Raw genomic sequence first — 13,241 nt, 5'->3', positions numbered from 1 at the left:
CAGCAATCATGTACCTGTTTACTTGGAAGTAAGTTCCCTTGAACTCATTGGGCCTGCCTTACTCAGTGGTACTTACAGTACTTACAAATAGATATTAAAGCATTACACTGTAATAAGATAATTGTGTTTCCTATATCTCCTATTAGAATTTCATTTATGGAGATTTGAGATCAAATGGTTGTAGCTGTTGATTTTCTGGCATATGATAAGAAGAGCTGTGCTCCTTGGCTACATTTGTAGTGGGGGTGATGGTGGTACGTTTCACACCCACCCCCTTGCCATAAATGCATCACTGGTAATAGTTACTTTTGATCATTAGCTCTCTTATAATACCCTTGGTCCTCTTAGGTTTGCAGACATATCACAGCATGTCTGCAGCAAGTGGTTATGTTATGTTCAGATATCTTCGCCTGCAATGCCTTTGTATTTCAATATACATTTTAATTCTAATGGAAGTGGTAGAAACTTTCTGGCATATCAAGGATGGCACAGCTGAACATCAGTCTGGTAGCAGCTTAAGGTAGTTTTGTTGGGCTCTGCTTACTTTGGAGGTGACCCAAAAGCATAGTTCTCAAGTATGTTCTCCCCTGCCCCCAACTTGTCCCATGCTTTGTACAAAGAGTATTGGATCAAACATACTCATGATATTTGAAGAAGTATCATTGAAACAGTTTACTATAATAAATAGTCCAAATATTTATGCCTGGGGAAGGATTCTGTAATGCAAAATCTTGCTGTTTTTTCAGCCAGGAAACTGTTCAGTGTAAGGTAGAACACCTGCCTTTTCTGCTGAAGTGGCCCCTTCCCTTGGCAGTCATCTGACCAGGACATTCTGCCTAATTCCCTGAACGATATCCAGTATTTCCGGAAACACTGCATTCCAGTGAAACAGAGGGTAGATCTGGAATCAAACTGGTTTTTTTAAATTTTATGTTCTATACTTTTGTTTTACATTATTTACAAATGTAACATTCAATATGGTTTTTTAATCTACTACAGGGATCCTTACATTTTCGTGGTTCTTAGTGGGGGAAATAAAAGGAAATTAATATTACGTGGTGGGATAAATGGGTGCACAGCACTGAATTCTCCCCACCCTCCTCATGTAAATAAACACTCTTCCAGCGCACAACCTTCTCAGCAGAGTCCCTGGTGAATCATTGCCTTGAGAGCATATAGTACTGTACTTCCTTCTCTGGCTTCCTTGTGGCCAGCTGGCTAGATAAGCTTGGAGAGCAAATTTTTTTTGAGGGGTGGGGGTTCATCTTAACACAATTCAATGGCTGGAAAGTATATCAGCTAATAGCATGGGGCCAGTGCTCATATACCCACCCTCATCCAACATGGATAGATCACAACCTACCTTGAAAATACTGCTTGGGGTGCATACACAAAATGGCTACCCTTTCGTATAAAGTGGCTGTTCTGGGAGTTGGGAAGGGGATTTTGTAGGGTGTGGGACAGACATCATCCTAAGGGTGTGGGAGAGGATACTATGAGGGGAGTGGAGCTTAGGGAAGAGGCAAGGCTGACACTTCTTTGATGAGTGCTGTGTCTACTATTCTAATGCACTATATTTGATATTCCTTCCAGTTAGTTTTGCATTCTTCTTGCCTTTTCATATCCAGCATAATGCACATTTTTATATCACATTTTTTAATGTCACATTTTTAATCCATCTGCATTGTGGGTGATTTGCTCATTAGTTTGTTAGCAGTTCAACCATGTTGAAAAGAGTTTGGTAACTTGAATATTTTTCAAGGTAATGGATGTATTTGAGTTGCATAATACACTGCACCCCAGTTATACCAATCCTATTTATTCTGGGTAGTTGTTACTCTGATCAAGTCAGGGGCCACTTCTTTACCTAAATCCTCGGTTATATCATTCTGAATGTCAGTGTAAATGCATTTTACACCTGTGCACACAATCTGCTAAAATTCCTGATTCTCAGTAGTTCAGTGCTATGAATATGCTTTCCTGCTGAATTTATTTCTGATTGTTCACTCTCTTTTCCTCTTTCCTCACTGAGAAGGAGCTGAATGCAGACTTGCTGTGTTGCCCATTGGTTAACATGCAAATACTTTCTGCATTAAGGCAATCACCTGTGATTAAGTGCCTACTTTTAGAGAATGCAAAGGGGCTCATTTTATGGATGTTAGGGATGGTGACAGGGAGGTAGTTGACATTAGTATCTCATGGGAATATATAACCACTACAGAACAAACCTGCTCTACCAGTTTATGCTTTGCTTACCTGCTTCAGCTTTCTGGTCTTTATGTTTTAGTGACACATTACCTATCAATAGCTCAGGTGGTCTCCTTCATCACAGCCAGTTATTAATCAGGCATGACAAAGTTTCTCACTCTCACTTGCTTTTTAAACTGTTCTTTAACAATGTAGGCATTGGATTCCTTTATCTGCTGTAAAGCCAGGAAATTGGAAGCCAGGAAACTGTCTTTGTTTAAACAAGCAGTCGTCTTTCCTCTCCTCACCCTTTCCAAACACAATTTGAAATTGCCGAATGCCCTGAATAACTTGCTATTAGGCAAGAACTGCTGTTTGCTTTTGGAGCTTTTACTATGTCAGTCACACAAGATCACGATAGAATATTCATTCTACCTGATGTCTTGACTTGTCCTGCTGAGTAGTATTCAGTGAGTCTGTAATGACTGAAATTTATTTCCTTTATTAAGGGAGAGAACCTTCTTCACTTGGTACACTTGGTATTCTTAGAGTGACTGTTTGTGTTGGCACAAAATAATCAAGTCTGCTCAGTATGACTTTTGTGGTTGTCTGTATCATAAACTATATGCATGTAGATGTGCACCCATGTCCAGAACGCTGTGTGTTACTCTGCCTGTGTATATAGCTCTGTTCCCATACATGCATTGGTTTCTATTAAAGTAAGTGTCTGTCAAAGCGCCTTTCTTGAAAGCTGCAACGAACGAACAAGAGATGTTGGTGTAGGTTCATAGGTACTTGCCGAATCTCACCACAGCTTCTTGCCCCTTCCTATTGGCCCTAAGTCTTTGCCTTTTTGCTCTCAGCTTCTCTACATCATTTCCCTTCAGTTTTTCCACCCTACTTGTGTCTCTCCAAGATCCTCTATTATTTTATTAATAATGCATTTACATTTGTCCAACTGGTCAGTAGTATTGGGTTGATTTGGTTGGATGGCTTTGGATGTTCCTTGGTCATGGACTTCATTCAAATGTCTGCTTGATAAACAAAGTGATCACATCAAGTATTCAACCAGTAACTCAAAAACCAATATAGGTTATAATTGTGTGGTTGTGTTTTTAACCTACTCCCTGCATTCCGATCAGTCTTCTGTGGCTCTTAGCTTTCCCAAAAGTCATTCCCATTTCCAGGTTTTGTATGTTTTCATTAAAGACCACCTGACTACTCCCATCTGCCTTCTCAGGTTGTGCTGCTGCATTGGGTGAGAAAACCCCTTTCTCACTGGGCTAGTGCTTAGCAGTCATTTCTGATAAATTATTTTTGAATAAGCATGGGTTTGTACTGAATGTCTTTTTTATTGGTCCGCTTTTGCTTACTGATGTGCTATGATTATACTGATGGAAGCGTTCTTATCTTTATTGTTGTGGACTGCTTTGACCTCAACTTTGGAAGAAGCAACATAAAAATACTGAATCAATTTAATCCTTTGATATTTGTGTCTCTTCAGCCTGTAGAAGCAACAGATGATGCGTTCTGGGACCAGTTCTGGGCAGATACAGCTACTTCAGTCCAAGATGTTTTTGCTCTTGTTCCTGCTGCAGAAATCAGAGCTGTGAGGGAAGAATCTCCTTCAAATTTGGCTACTTTGTGTTATAAGGTAAAAGGTATTCTTCCTGTATTGCCCCCACTGTGAAATTTGGTTAGACAAACATTAGCTCATTCAGAGGGGGGCAATTGGCCGAAGGTAAACCAATCCAGAATGAGATGTCCATCACTCTTAAGTAGAGACCACTGATCACATGGAATGCAGTTTTTGAAACGACTCCATAATTCCAAATAATCCTAAATTAGCACCAAGGCATAGAAAGATACTTCAGTAGATTCATTGTTAGTTGAGGTTTATGGTAATCTGGAAGAGGATATAGTATCAAACCACCAATACCCTGCAGGGTAGGCAAACATGAAAGCTGTAGTTAAACTTCAACAGGATTAACTATGGCAATCAGTCTTGGACAGCAGTAGCCTGCAAGGCAAGAATATGAGTGCAAGGATCTGAATTCCAGTTATAAAGCTCACATGTGTTTCAACTGTAGATACTTACATATACATATGATCAAAGGATCAGACAGACTTTTGCTAGTTTAAGTGTGCTCAGGAGTTACATTTACCAGGTGAATTTTAGAATACCATCTTTCTTTCTTTTCTTTTCTTTTTTTTAAAAAAGCCAGACAGCGCCCGCGGGGTATCGAACTGCCGTTAAGCAATTGGTGAATCTGCAAAGATTGCTCCGAAGTAACTGCTAGGCTAAGCTGTCCCAGAATACCATCTTTCTAACCCTCCCCAGGAAAGCAGACCTAAGGGTCAAACTAGATGTGACCTCAATTATGCCTCTGAATCCCATTATAGGGACTCTCCTGTTCTTTTAAGCCTGGAGTCCCCCATGTGGTGTCTGCAGCCAGCATAGTGTTCTTGGACCGAGACCTCCTGGCCCTCCCAATTTTTATTATTATTTTTAAATTAGGTTTAAGAACTATTTTTAAACGTTTGGTGCTGGGCATTCAGCCACCTAGCCTTCTTCCCTCACTTTCCTTAGAATGCCTTTGGATGGTCCCAGAGGTTTTCTCCAGAGAAAAAGGAAAGGCCGGCTGAAGACCAGTGGCTGCGCTTCTAGCCTCCCCCTAAAATGTTTTGGAAAAGAAATGGTCATCATCATTACCATGAATGAAAAACTCCTTGTACCTGATCGCTCAGAGGCTAAAAAAAATGCTGCTGGAAATGCTTTTCTAGTTCTGAACATGATGTAGTGATGAGGGAATGATATTGGTGAAAAGGAAAACAAGTTAGAAACTGGTGAAAAGGAAAACAAGTGAGAACTTGCTTTTCTAGTAAATTGCTTGTGTCTCCTGAAGGAGGACCATCTTGCAGGTTAAAGCAGTTTTATTTCAGGAGGCCCAGGCACTATGAATGTTGCTGTAATATTTCCATTTTCTGATGTGGTTATCTATCTATCTACTATCTACTATCTACTATCTATCTATCTATCTATCTATCTATCTATCTATCTATCATCTATCATCTTACAAGCCACACCGAGACATAAATTGCAAAGCACCATCTATCTATCTATCTATCTATCTATCTATCTATCTATCATCTATCATCTTACAAGCCACACCGAGACATAAATTGCAAAGCAGGGAATGCATTCCTTAAATAAACAAACATCACTTCCTATCTCAGAAAATTGTGCCCCAGAGCAAGTTCAGTATTTATAAAAATGCCCTTTGTATTATTCCATCTTGTATACCAGGTTTAAACCCTTGCATTATAAGTTGAAGCGTTTGTTAAAGACTTTGGTTTTATCTCTTCTTGTTTAGGTTTTCTTATTCATTATAGCAGAATATTTGTAATTCTCTGTCTAACAGAGAAGACTTTAACAGCACAAGGGTGTCTTGGACAGGGGATATGCATCAAATTTGTAGTTTCTTGCTTTCAGGTGTAGAAAATAAGCAAGCGGGTCTGTCTTTTTTCTGTACGTGTATGTGGCACAGTAGAATATTATGATATTTGCATACCACTAAGATGTATCCTAGGAGAGTTCTCCCATATTCAGCAATAGGAACTTCAACTGCTCTAGTCTGGAATGTCGTTCAGACATTGAAAATACTTTTAATGTATGAGGTTTTCCCTCTTCTTTTACTCTTTGGTAAACGGAGGAAAGAGGAACCTATTTGTATCTACTGTACCACCAATACTTGTAGATTGGACTATTGCTAGTCCGCTATGCAGTATTTACCTGCAGAGCACTCTATTTAATATGACTTTAAGGTTAAGTAAAGGGACCCCTGACTATTAGGTCCAGTCGTGACCGACTCTGGGGTTGCGGCGCTCATCTCGCTTTATTGGCTGAGAGAGCCGGCGTACAGCTTCCAGGTCTTGTGGCCAGCATGACTAAGCCACTTCTGGCGAACCAGAGCAGCAAATGGAAACACAGTTTACCTTCCTGCCGGAGCGGTACCTATTTATCTATTTGCACTTTGACGTACTTTCGAACTGCTAGGTTGGCAGGAGCAGGGACTGAACAACGGGAGCTCACCCCATCACGGGAATTCGAACCGCCAACCTTCTGATCGGCAAGTCCTAGGCTCTGTGGTTTAACCCACAGCGCCACTCGCGTCCCTTTAATATGACTTTACATACCTTGCAAATCACTGAGCTGGATGCATGCTATTCAAACTATGTGAGCAGCCATGTTAAGCAATTTCTGATAGTTCTCCAAGAGCTGGAAGTGGCATATTGATCCTCAAAATGTACTTTGCATTTCCAATTCAAATATGAGTTCATTTTCAAGAGTAATGCATACCATACTGCAGACCAAAGCTTTTCTCCCTCCACTAAAAATGTATCTGGGAATATCAGATAATAACTGCAAAAATAGAAGCTGGCACAGACTGCTGCTGGTAGGGTTATACTGGAGTCAGTGACCTTGTTCCTGAAAAACAGTGATATTAACTTGATCTCAGGTATTTATCTTGGAAGTCTGGCATGCTCTCTCCCCACACTTTCCAAATCAGTTGGATCCATATTTCCCACCTCTTCCATTATGCTTGGCACTTGTTAAAAGCACTTCTCATAGAGCAGCATATTCATCTGTGGAACCTTCAGTCATTTTTCAAGATCAAGGAAGAAAGTAAGATTTTGATTACACACTTCTAAGTCTTGAAATCCTTTCTCTCCCCCGCCCTTTACTAAATTATCACATTCTCAGAAAAACGTCTTATTCAGATGGATTTCAGTATTGGGTAACATACAGCATTGCATGATCAGATTTAAATGCTCACAAAAGTATTTCCCTTTCCTCTGCTCCCCCCTCCTCAAACTCTGTTCCAAAAGCAAATTTGGGTGGGGGCAGGGGCTAGAAGGGCAAGTTCTGTAAAACGAATGGAAATCTGTTGTGCTAATGGGATGGAAACATTGGATGTTACCTATTACGTTCAAACAGAGGCCAACACTAATAATAAATAATTATGCATTTATTAAATGCTGCTGCTGCTGCAGTAAGCCATTTGAAAACTTGAATTATCTGTGGCAATAATTGGTGTCTGCATGGCAGCAGTTCCTGTCATTTGCTTTACCTTATTTGTTCCAGGCAGTGGAAAAGCTGGTGCAGGGAGCTGAGAGTGGCTGTCACTCGGATAAGGAAAAGCAGATTGTCCTGAACTGTAGCCGCCTGTTGACCCGCATCCTACCCTATATCTTTGAGGATCCCGACTGGAGAGGCTTTTTCTGGTCCACTGTTCCCGGAGCAGGTCGAGGAGGGGTATGTATCTATTGAATTGTACTACTGCTTTCAAACAGATGAAGGAGAAAGGACTTCTTCTTAATCAAAGTGTAATGATTAATTTATTTTAACTACTAAATTATATTTATCTAGAGGTAGGAAAACTTCACCCAGGCCTAGGCATGCCTGGACTGTGTTGCTTGGTTTGCTCTGATCCTGGCAGCATTTCTACCTTCTTAAATGAAGCACTGAAACATATTTAATGGAGGACTAGAGGCTCATAATGGAAAGACTGGTAAAGCGGGCACCTTGTTTTGTCCATGCCTGTATCTTTTAAACTATTTTTTCATCCATGGGCATCTCAAGGGAAAGCTGGTCATTCTCAAAACGATACCCGGTGTTGAAGAATTGTCTTGAAATTCATTCTATCTATAAATGGGATGGGAGGGAAGAAAATTAAATGAACCTAGACTGATGATGTCCTCGGAAGGACAACGTAAGGTGCTTTTCGTTGCTGAATTTTGCATCTTACTCAGCATCTGCAATAGCCTGGTAAGGAGTAATTTTGGTCTGCAGTGCCAGTGAAAAATGGCAAGGACTGACTGTACTATTGATCTCTTGTTCCAAGTCATGCTTATTCAGAGCCAACGACCACAATCACAATAGTTTTCAGGGTTCAGACATACTCTCAGTAGTTTCAGGTGTTGTTGTTATTTACAATAACAACACATATGATCATATATACATATATGATCAGCTGGGATGTAGAAACATCAAGTTATCCTGGTCCCAAGCTGTATACGGCTGTGTATACCAATGCCAAAACCTTGCTTTGAACCTTCAAAAAAATAATAGTATTAAAATCCCACAAATCAGTTTTTTGGCTTGGGTGGGGAGGTGAAAGGACTGAATCCAAACCCATTTCCTGCTCCTGAGGAGATGGCTGGTGGCATTCTTAATTTACTTTCCTCAAAGACTATGTGTGCAGCCCAAGTGTTTGTGGGAATAGGGATGTGGTGGGTGTAAATTGTGTTGAACACTTGAAATGTGTTCTCTGCATTGGCCTTAGAAAATGGGACTTGGAAAATGTGCAGGAAGTACTGAAGAGGGCTAACCCCAGGGCAACACTAAGTGGGGCGGACTTCTTCATATTGTCTGGAAGCAATCAGTTTCTGAGTTGTTTATGCCCACTTTCCCCGAATGCATAATAAAAATTCTTTGCTTTTGACTTCTATAATGCCATTCTAGTCTCTAAACCTCCCACTTCTGTCAAGGAATTTAAATCTGACAAAGCACAGAAACTTTTGCAACCAAATATTGAGCATTCAGCCACTTTGCATGTTTTATTGATTTAGTTTCTCATTTGGGCTTTGCTCGTAGAATTTGGAACATTTTCGTTTTGTTTTACAAACTGCAGTTTTGTAGCCATAAGCAACACAGGATGAAACCATTTTATGTGTGTTTTTGAGTTGTTGGTGGGATTTTTGTTTTTGCAAACTGTTAAACTGAGAACGCCACGGAAATCTGTTTCCACACCATATCTGCAGAAGGACTTGCTTAAAAATAGTCCCCACTGCCAATTACAGCCTGTGTACAGCATAGTGGTGCTTTCTTGCCTCATTTTGCTTTACTATAGTTCATCCTTCTACAGACTGTCAAGCTGTTTAAATGTGTTGACTTTCCAATAACATTTTAAAATTATTAAATTGGTCAAATGCAATACAGTGGATGCTTGGGTTGCGAATGTGATCTGTGCGGAAGGCACGTTCGCAACCCACAGCGTTCGCAACCCACAGTGTCGCTTCTGTGCACGCTCGGGTTACGATTTGTGCATGCGCAAAGTGCGATTGCCGAAACCCGGAAGTAACCTGTTCCAGTACTTCTGGGTTCAGCGCGGTGCACAATTCGAAAACACACAACCCGAAGCGTCTGTAACCTGAGGTTTGACTGTAGTTGAAATATTGGGAATATGTATGAAAATGTTTTTGTTGACTAAATAACATCAAATAATTTATGGGGGTCAATTTATGGGCTCTGTTCTTTTTCAGGAGTTTCTTCTAGGCTAGACCCGTTAAAAGGAGCAGGAGTTATAAGAGCACAACTGTGATAGTATAATTCTGCCTATTCATTTCAGTGGAGCTTAAGCTGGAGATTGTAATTGGTGCTTACCTCAAGAGCTGTGCATTGTATGTTACACTGAAGGACATGGCTCTGTGTTAAATCCATCCCATGTTAACGATAACAGATGTCTGTGATTAATCGATTTGATGCTTTTGCCCTTAAGATTCTTAGAGACTATTTTTCCTTCTCTGATTTCAAAGCTGAATGGAAGGGCAGCTAGCCGGTTTTCATCTCTTTTGTTTTCTATTTCTGCACTTAGTATGCTTTTATTGGTTGCCCCGTTATGGTACTAGACAACGTTGGATCAATGCAGGTCATTATTGTAGTCTAGCCTGCTTGCCATGAGTGAAGGGCTCTGTGTCATGCACAGGCTGATACAGGCCTGGCTGTCACAGATAAGCCCCTGTCCCTCCCCCTCCGCTGGAGGAGAGTATGAGATCCAGGATGAGCTTTGAGTGGCAGTGCTACAGGCCTGCAGAGGGGATGTATGGTTCCCTTGGAAACAGCTGCAGACTTGTGACTGAAGCACCAGCACTGAGATAGAAGAATAGGGCTTGATTTGGATGCCTGGAAACACTTGGGCCGCTGAAGGAAGAGACTTGCTTTGCCCCAGCAAAACTAAGAGCATCTCTTTGCTGAATAACCCCCTGCCTCTATAACACATTTCTCACAGATCATTCAGCAACATAAGAACTATATGCTTCTGTTTAAGGTCTGCTCATGCAATGACTAGATTCTAGAATACAGTAATGTATTTGAAGCCAAAGTGGCCCTGATGTTAAATTATTTGACCAAGGACATTTCGGCTCATTTGCAGCCATTTTTTTTGGCAATGCATAGTCTGCATAAACTTTGTACTTTTGTGTGATACTTTGGGATATATTGTGTTCCACTGAGCGAAAGCCCTATATTTTCTATGTGGGGAAGATATTTAGAATAATTATAGATAATGCATCAGTAGGTTTTGCAATTATGATGGAGATCATGGGCTGCACGAATGCTACTTTTTCTTCATATGCATAGCTTGTGCTAAGACATAAGCATTGGCTTGTTAGGCAGCTAAAGGTCCCTGTAGCTCAGCATTTTGTTTCCAAAAGTGGCTAGCTGGATGCCCCTGGGAAACTTACAAGTACGGCATGATGAAGATAGCCACCCCTTCATTGGGGTGACTTGCTTCTAAACATGGAGTTGCCATTTTCAGCTATTATGGCTGGTAGCCACAACCATATTCTGCCATTTGCTCTTAACCACACCTGACCATTGTGTGGTTTTAATAACAATCATTCTTGTTAAAAATTTAATTTGCCTGTTACATCCCCCCCCCCGACTTTTATTTCCAGTTAAATAACTCAGGAGTATCTGGCTGAAGTATCCAGGAGTATTTGGCTGTGCTTGTGTAATCCCATCATTAAAAACAAACAAAATGATAAGGTGCACTTTCCAGTTCTACTCCTCTAAGACAACTTTATATTTCATCCTGAGTTTTAGTTACATGGAAACTTGTACATGTGAACTTATTTAGAAAACTAAAAACACAAGGGGAAGAGCAGCAGCACAAAGCTATTCACTTGCCAAAGAAAACTTCTGGACACAGTAACATGCTTCATGTGGTCTGCAGAGCAAAGGTGCTCAGAAACTGCAGATAGGTAAAATGTAATTTGAGAGAAAGCTGTGGACGATATATAAATAAACCCTTTCTTTCAATTCCTACCTTGGTCAGGCTGCCATTGGGTGGTCCCAAGAAAAAATGTTAGTGCTTAGACTTGCTTCCTCAGCTAGAACGTGGGAAAAGCTGTGTCCTACTCCTTATATTTATCCTATAAATATACTGTGTTCACAACCCTTACCCATAGAAATAGGCCTGGTTCTAAATAAAAATAAACATGTTTCTTCACATAGCTCAGTAAAGGTAGGAAAAGGTAAAGGACCCCTGAATGGATAAGTCCAGTCAAAGGTGACTATGGGGTGCAGCACTTTATCTCGCTTTCCAGTTGAGAGAGCTGGCGTTTGTCTACAGACAGCTTTCTAGGTCATGTGGCCAGTATGATTAAACAGCTTCTGGCACAACGGAACACCGTGATGGAAGCCAGAGCACACGGAAACGCCGTTTACCTTTCCGCCGCAGCGGTACCTATTTATTTACTTGCACAGGTGTGCTTTCAAGCTGCTAGGTTGACAAACTGGAACAGAGCAACAGGAGCTCACCCCGTCTCGGGAAATCGAACCACCGATCTTCTAATCGGCAAGCCCAAGAGGCTCTGTGGTTTAGACCACATTGGCACCCTCTCCCTCAGTAGCACTGCCTCTTTTAGAGTTTGCCTCTGTTGCATTTTTTCCTCCTCCATAGTTTTGGCTTTTTCTGAATCCTGCACCAGTGCCTCTTGGTAGAACCTATTCCAACACACATGTCTTGTGTGCTTCCAAAGGAAGCTAGGTGAACTAAGTAATGTTGCTTTGCAGTCAGTGTCAAGATCAGATCGAGTATGCTGTGACTTATCCTTTGATTGGCAGGGAGATGAAGATGATGAAAATGCTAGGCCTCTCGCTGAGTCGCTGCTTCTGGCCATTGCGGATTTGCTCTTTTGTCCAGAATTCACTGTCCAGAGCCACCGAAAAAACAATGTGGTGAGTTCAATAATTTGATTTTGTTCTATCCTGACAGGTTACGGTTGCAGCTCAATAATACTTAGTAGTCATGATTAGGATTGCACTGTGAGTTTTGAATAAAGCCCTGCTTAGAATGTTAACAGAAAATATCCACACCTATAGGCCCCATTTCAGCACACCTAGGCATGCTTACGCAACAGGTTTGCCTAACTCTGTGTTGGATGTAGGGCACAGTATGCTTCTTCATGAGTTTGTATTCCATTTGCAGGTAGCATGGTGAACGTAGTGCATTTGACATTAGACTGATGACCCAAATTTGATGAACCCATAAAAATCATAATTGTGAATCTTTCAGATATCTATTTATTTTAAATTACCTTTCAGTTTCTGATCCTTTGGCACACTGCAATAATCTCCAAAAGCTTGTTTTTACATGTCTTTCCTTTTCCTTTGTCATATTTTAGCATGTTTAAGTAGTAATTCATCTTAAGGCTATTTGGTAACAGGCATGCATAATATGTAATAATTAAATACTATTAGCAAGGACTTTTTAAAAATGAAAATGGACGGGTGCCTTTAGACTCTGTGGAAGAGCCTTGGTACAATATGTGTAGCCTGTGGGTTTTTTTGATGGCAAGGGTTCTTGCACAGACCTCTGCGTGTTGGGTAGAAATCACTCTTGTCATAGTGCGTCATTCTAAGGGCCTCCAGCAATATTGAAGAGCTGTTGACTGCAGAATAGTGACTCATGTATGGGAAAATTAGTGTGACTAATGCTGAATCTACCCCCTGTGCCTTCCTATTTGGTGGGGTGTGCTTGAAAATAGTTTTCTACATGGCTAGCCTCTGAACACCTGATGTAACTAGATATGGGTGAATCAGTTTAACATGACAGTCTCGCATACATTCATAAATCCATTATATTTACTCATTAATCTGTGATTTATTTATTTTTTAAAATAGACTACCAAAATATAATAAGTACATTTCTTAATTGGGGCTTTTTACTCCAAAATATGCTTTTTACAAATTTCATATACTTTTCGAT

At 40.7% G+C, this 13,241-nt stretch overlaps 1 protein-coding gene across 1 annotated transcript in view; it reads left to right on the top strand.

Moving 5' to 3' along the window:
• Positions 1-13,241, top strand: part of HID1 (HID1 domain containing) — a 42,413-nt gene that overhangs the window by 4,267 nt on the left and 24,905 nt on the right. The window contains exons 2-4 of the mRNA XM_083487129.1: positions 3,692-3,841; positions 7,334-7,504; positions 12,098-12,211. Of these exons, the coding sequence (XP_083343255.1) occupies positions 3,692-3,841; positions 7,334-7,504; positions 12,098-12,211 (435 nt within the window). The remainder of the gene's footprint in view (positions 1-3,691; positions 3,842-7,333; positions 7,505-12,097; positions 12,212-13,241) is intronic.

The sequence above is a fragment of the Podarcis liolepis genome (assembly GCF_965112155.1).
Source record: "Podarcis liolepis genome assembly, chromosome: 2".
In the NCBI taxonomy this organism is placed as follows: Eukaryota; Metazoa; Chordata; class Lepidosauria; order Squamata; family Lacertidae; genus Podarcis; species Podarcis liolepis.
The sequence above is the reverse complement of the archived record's forward strand: the minus strand, read 5'-3'. Positions and strand labels throughout refer to the sequence as shown.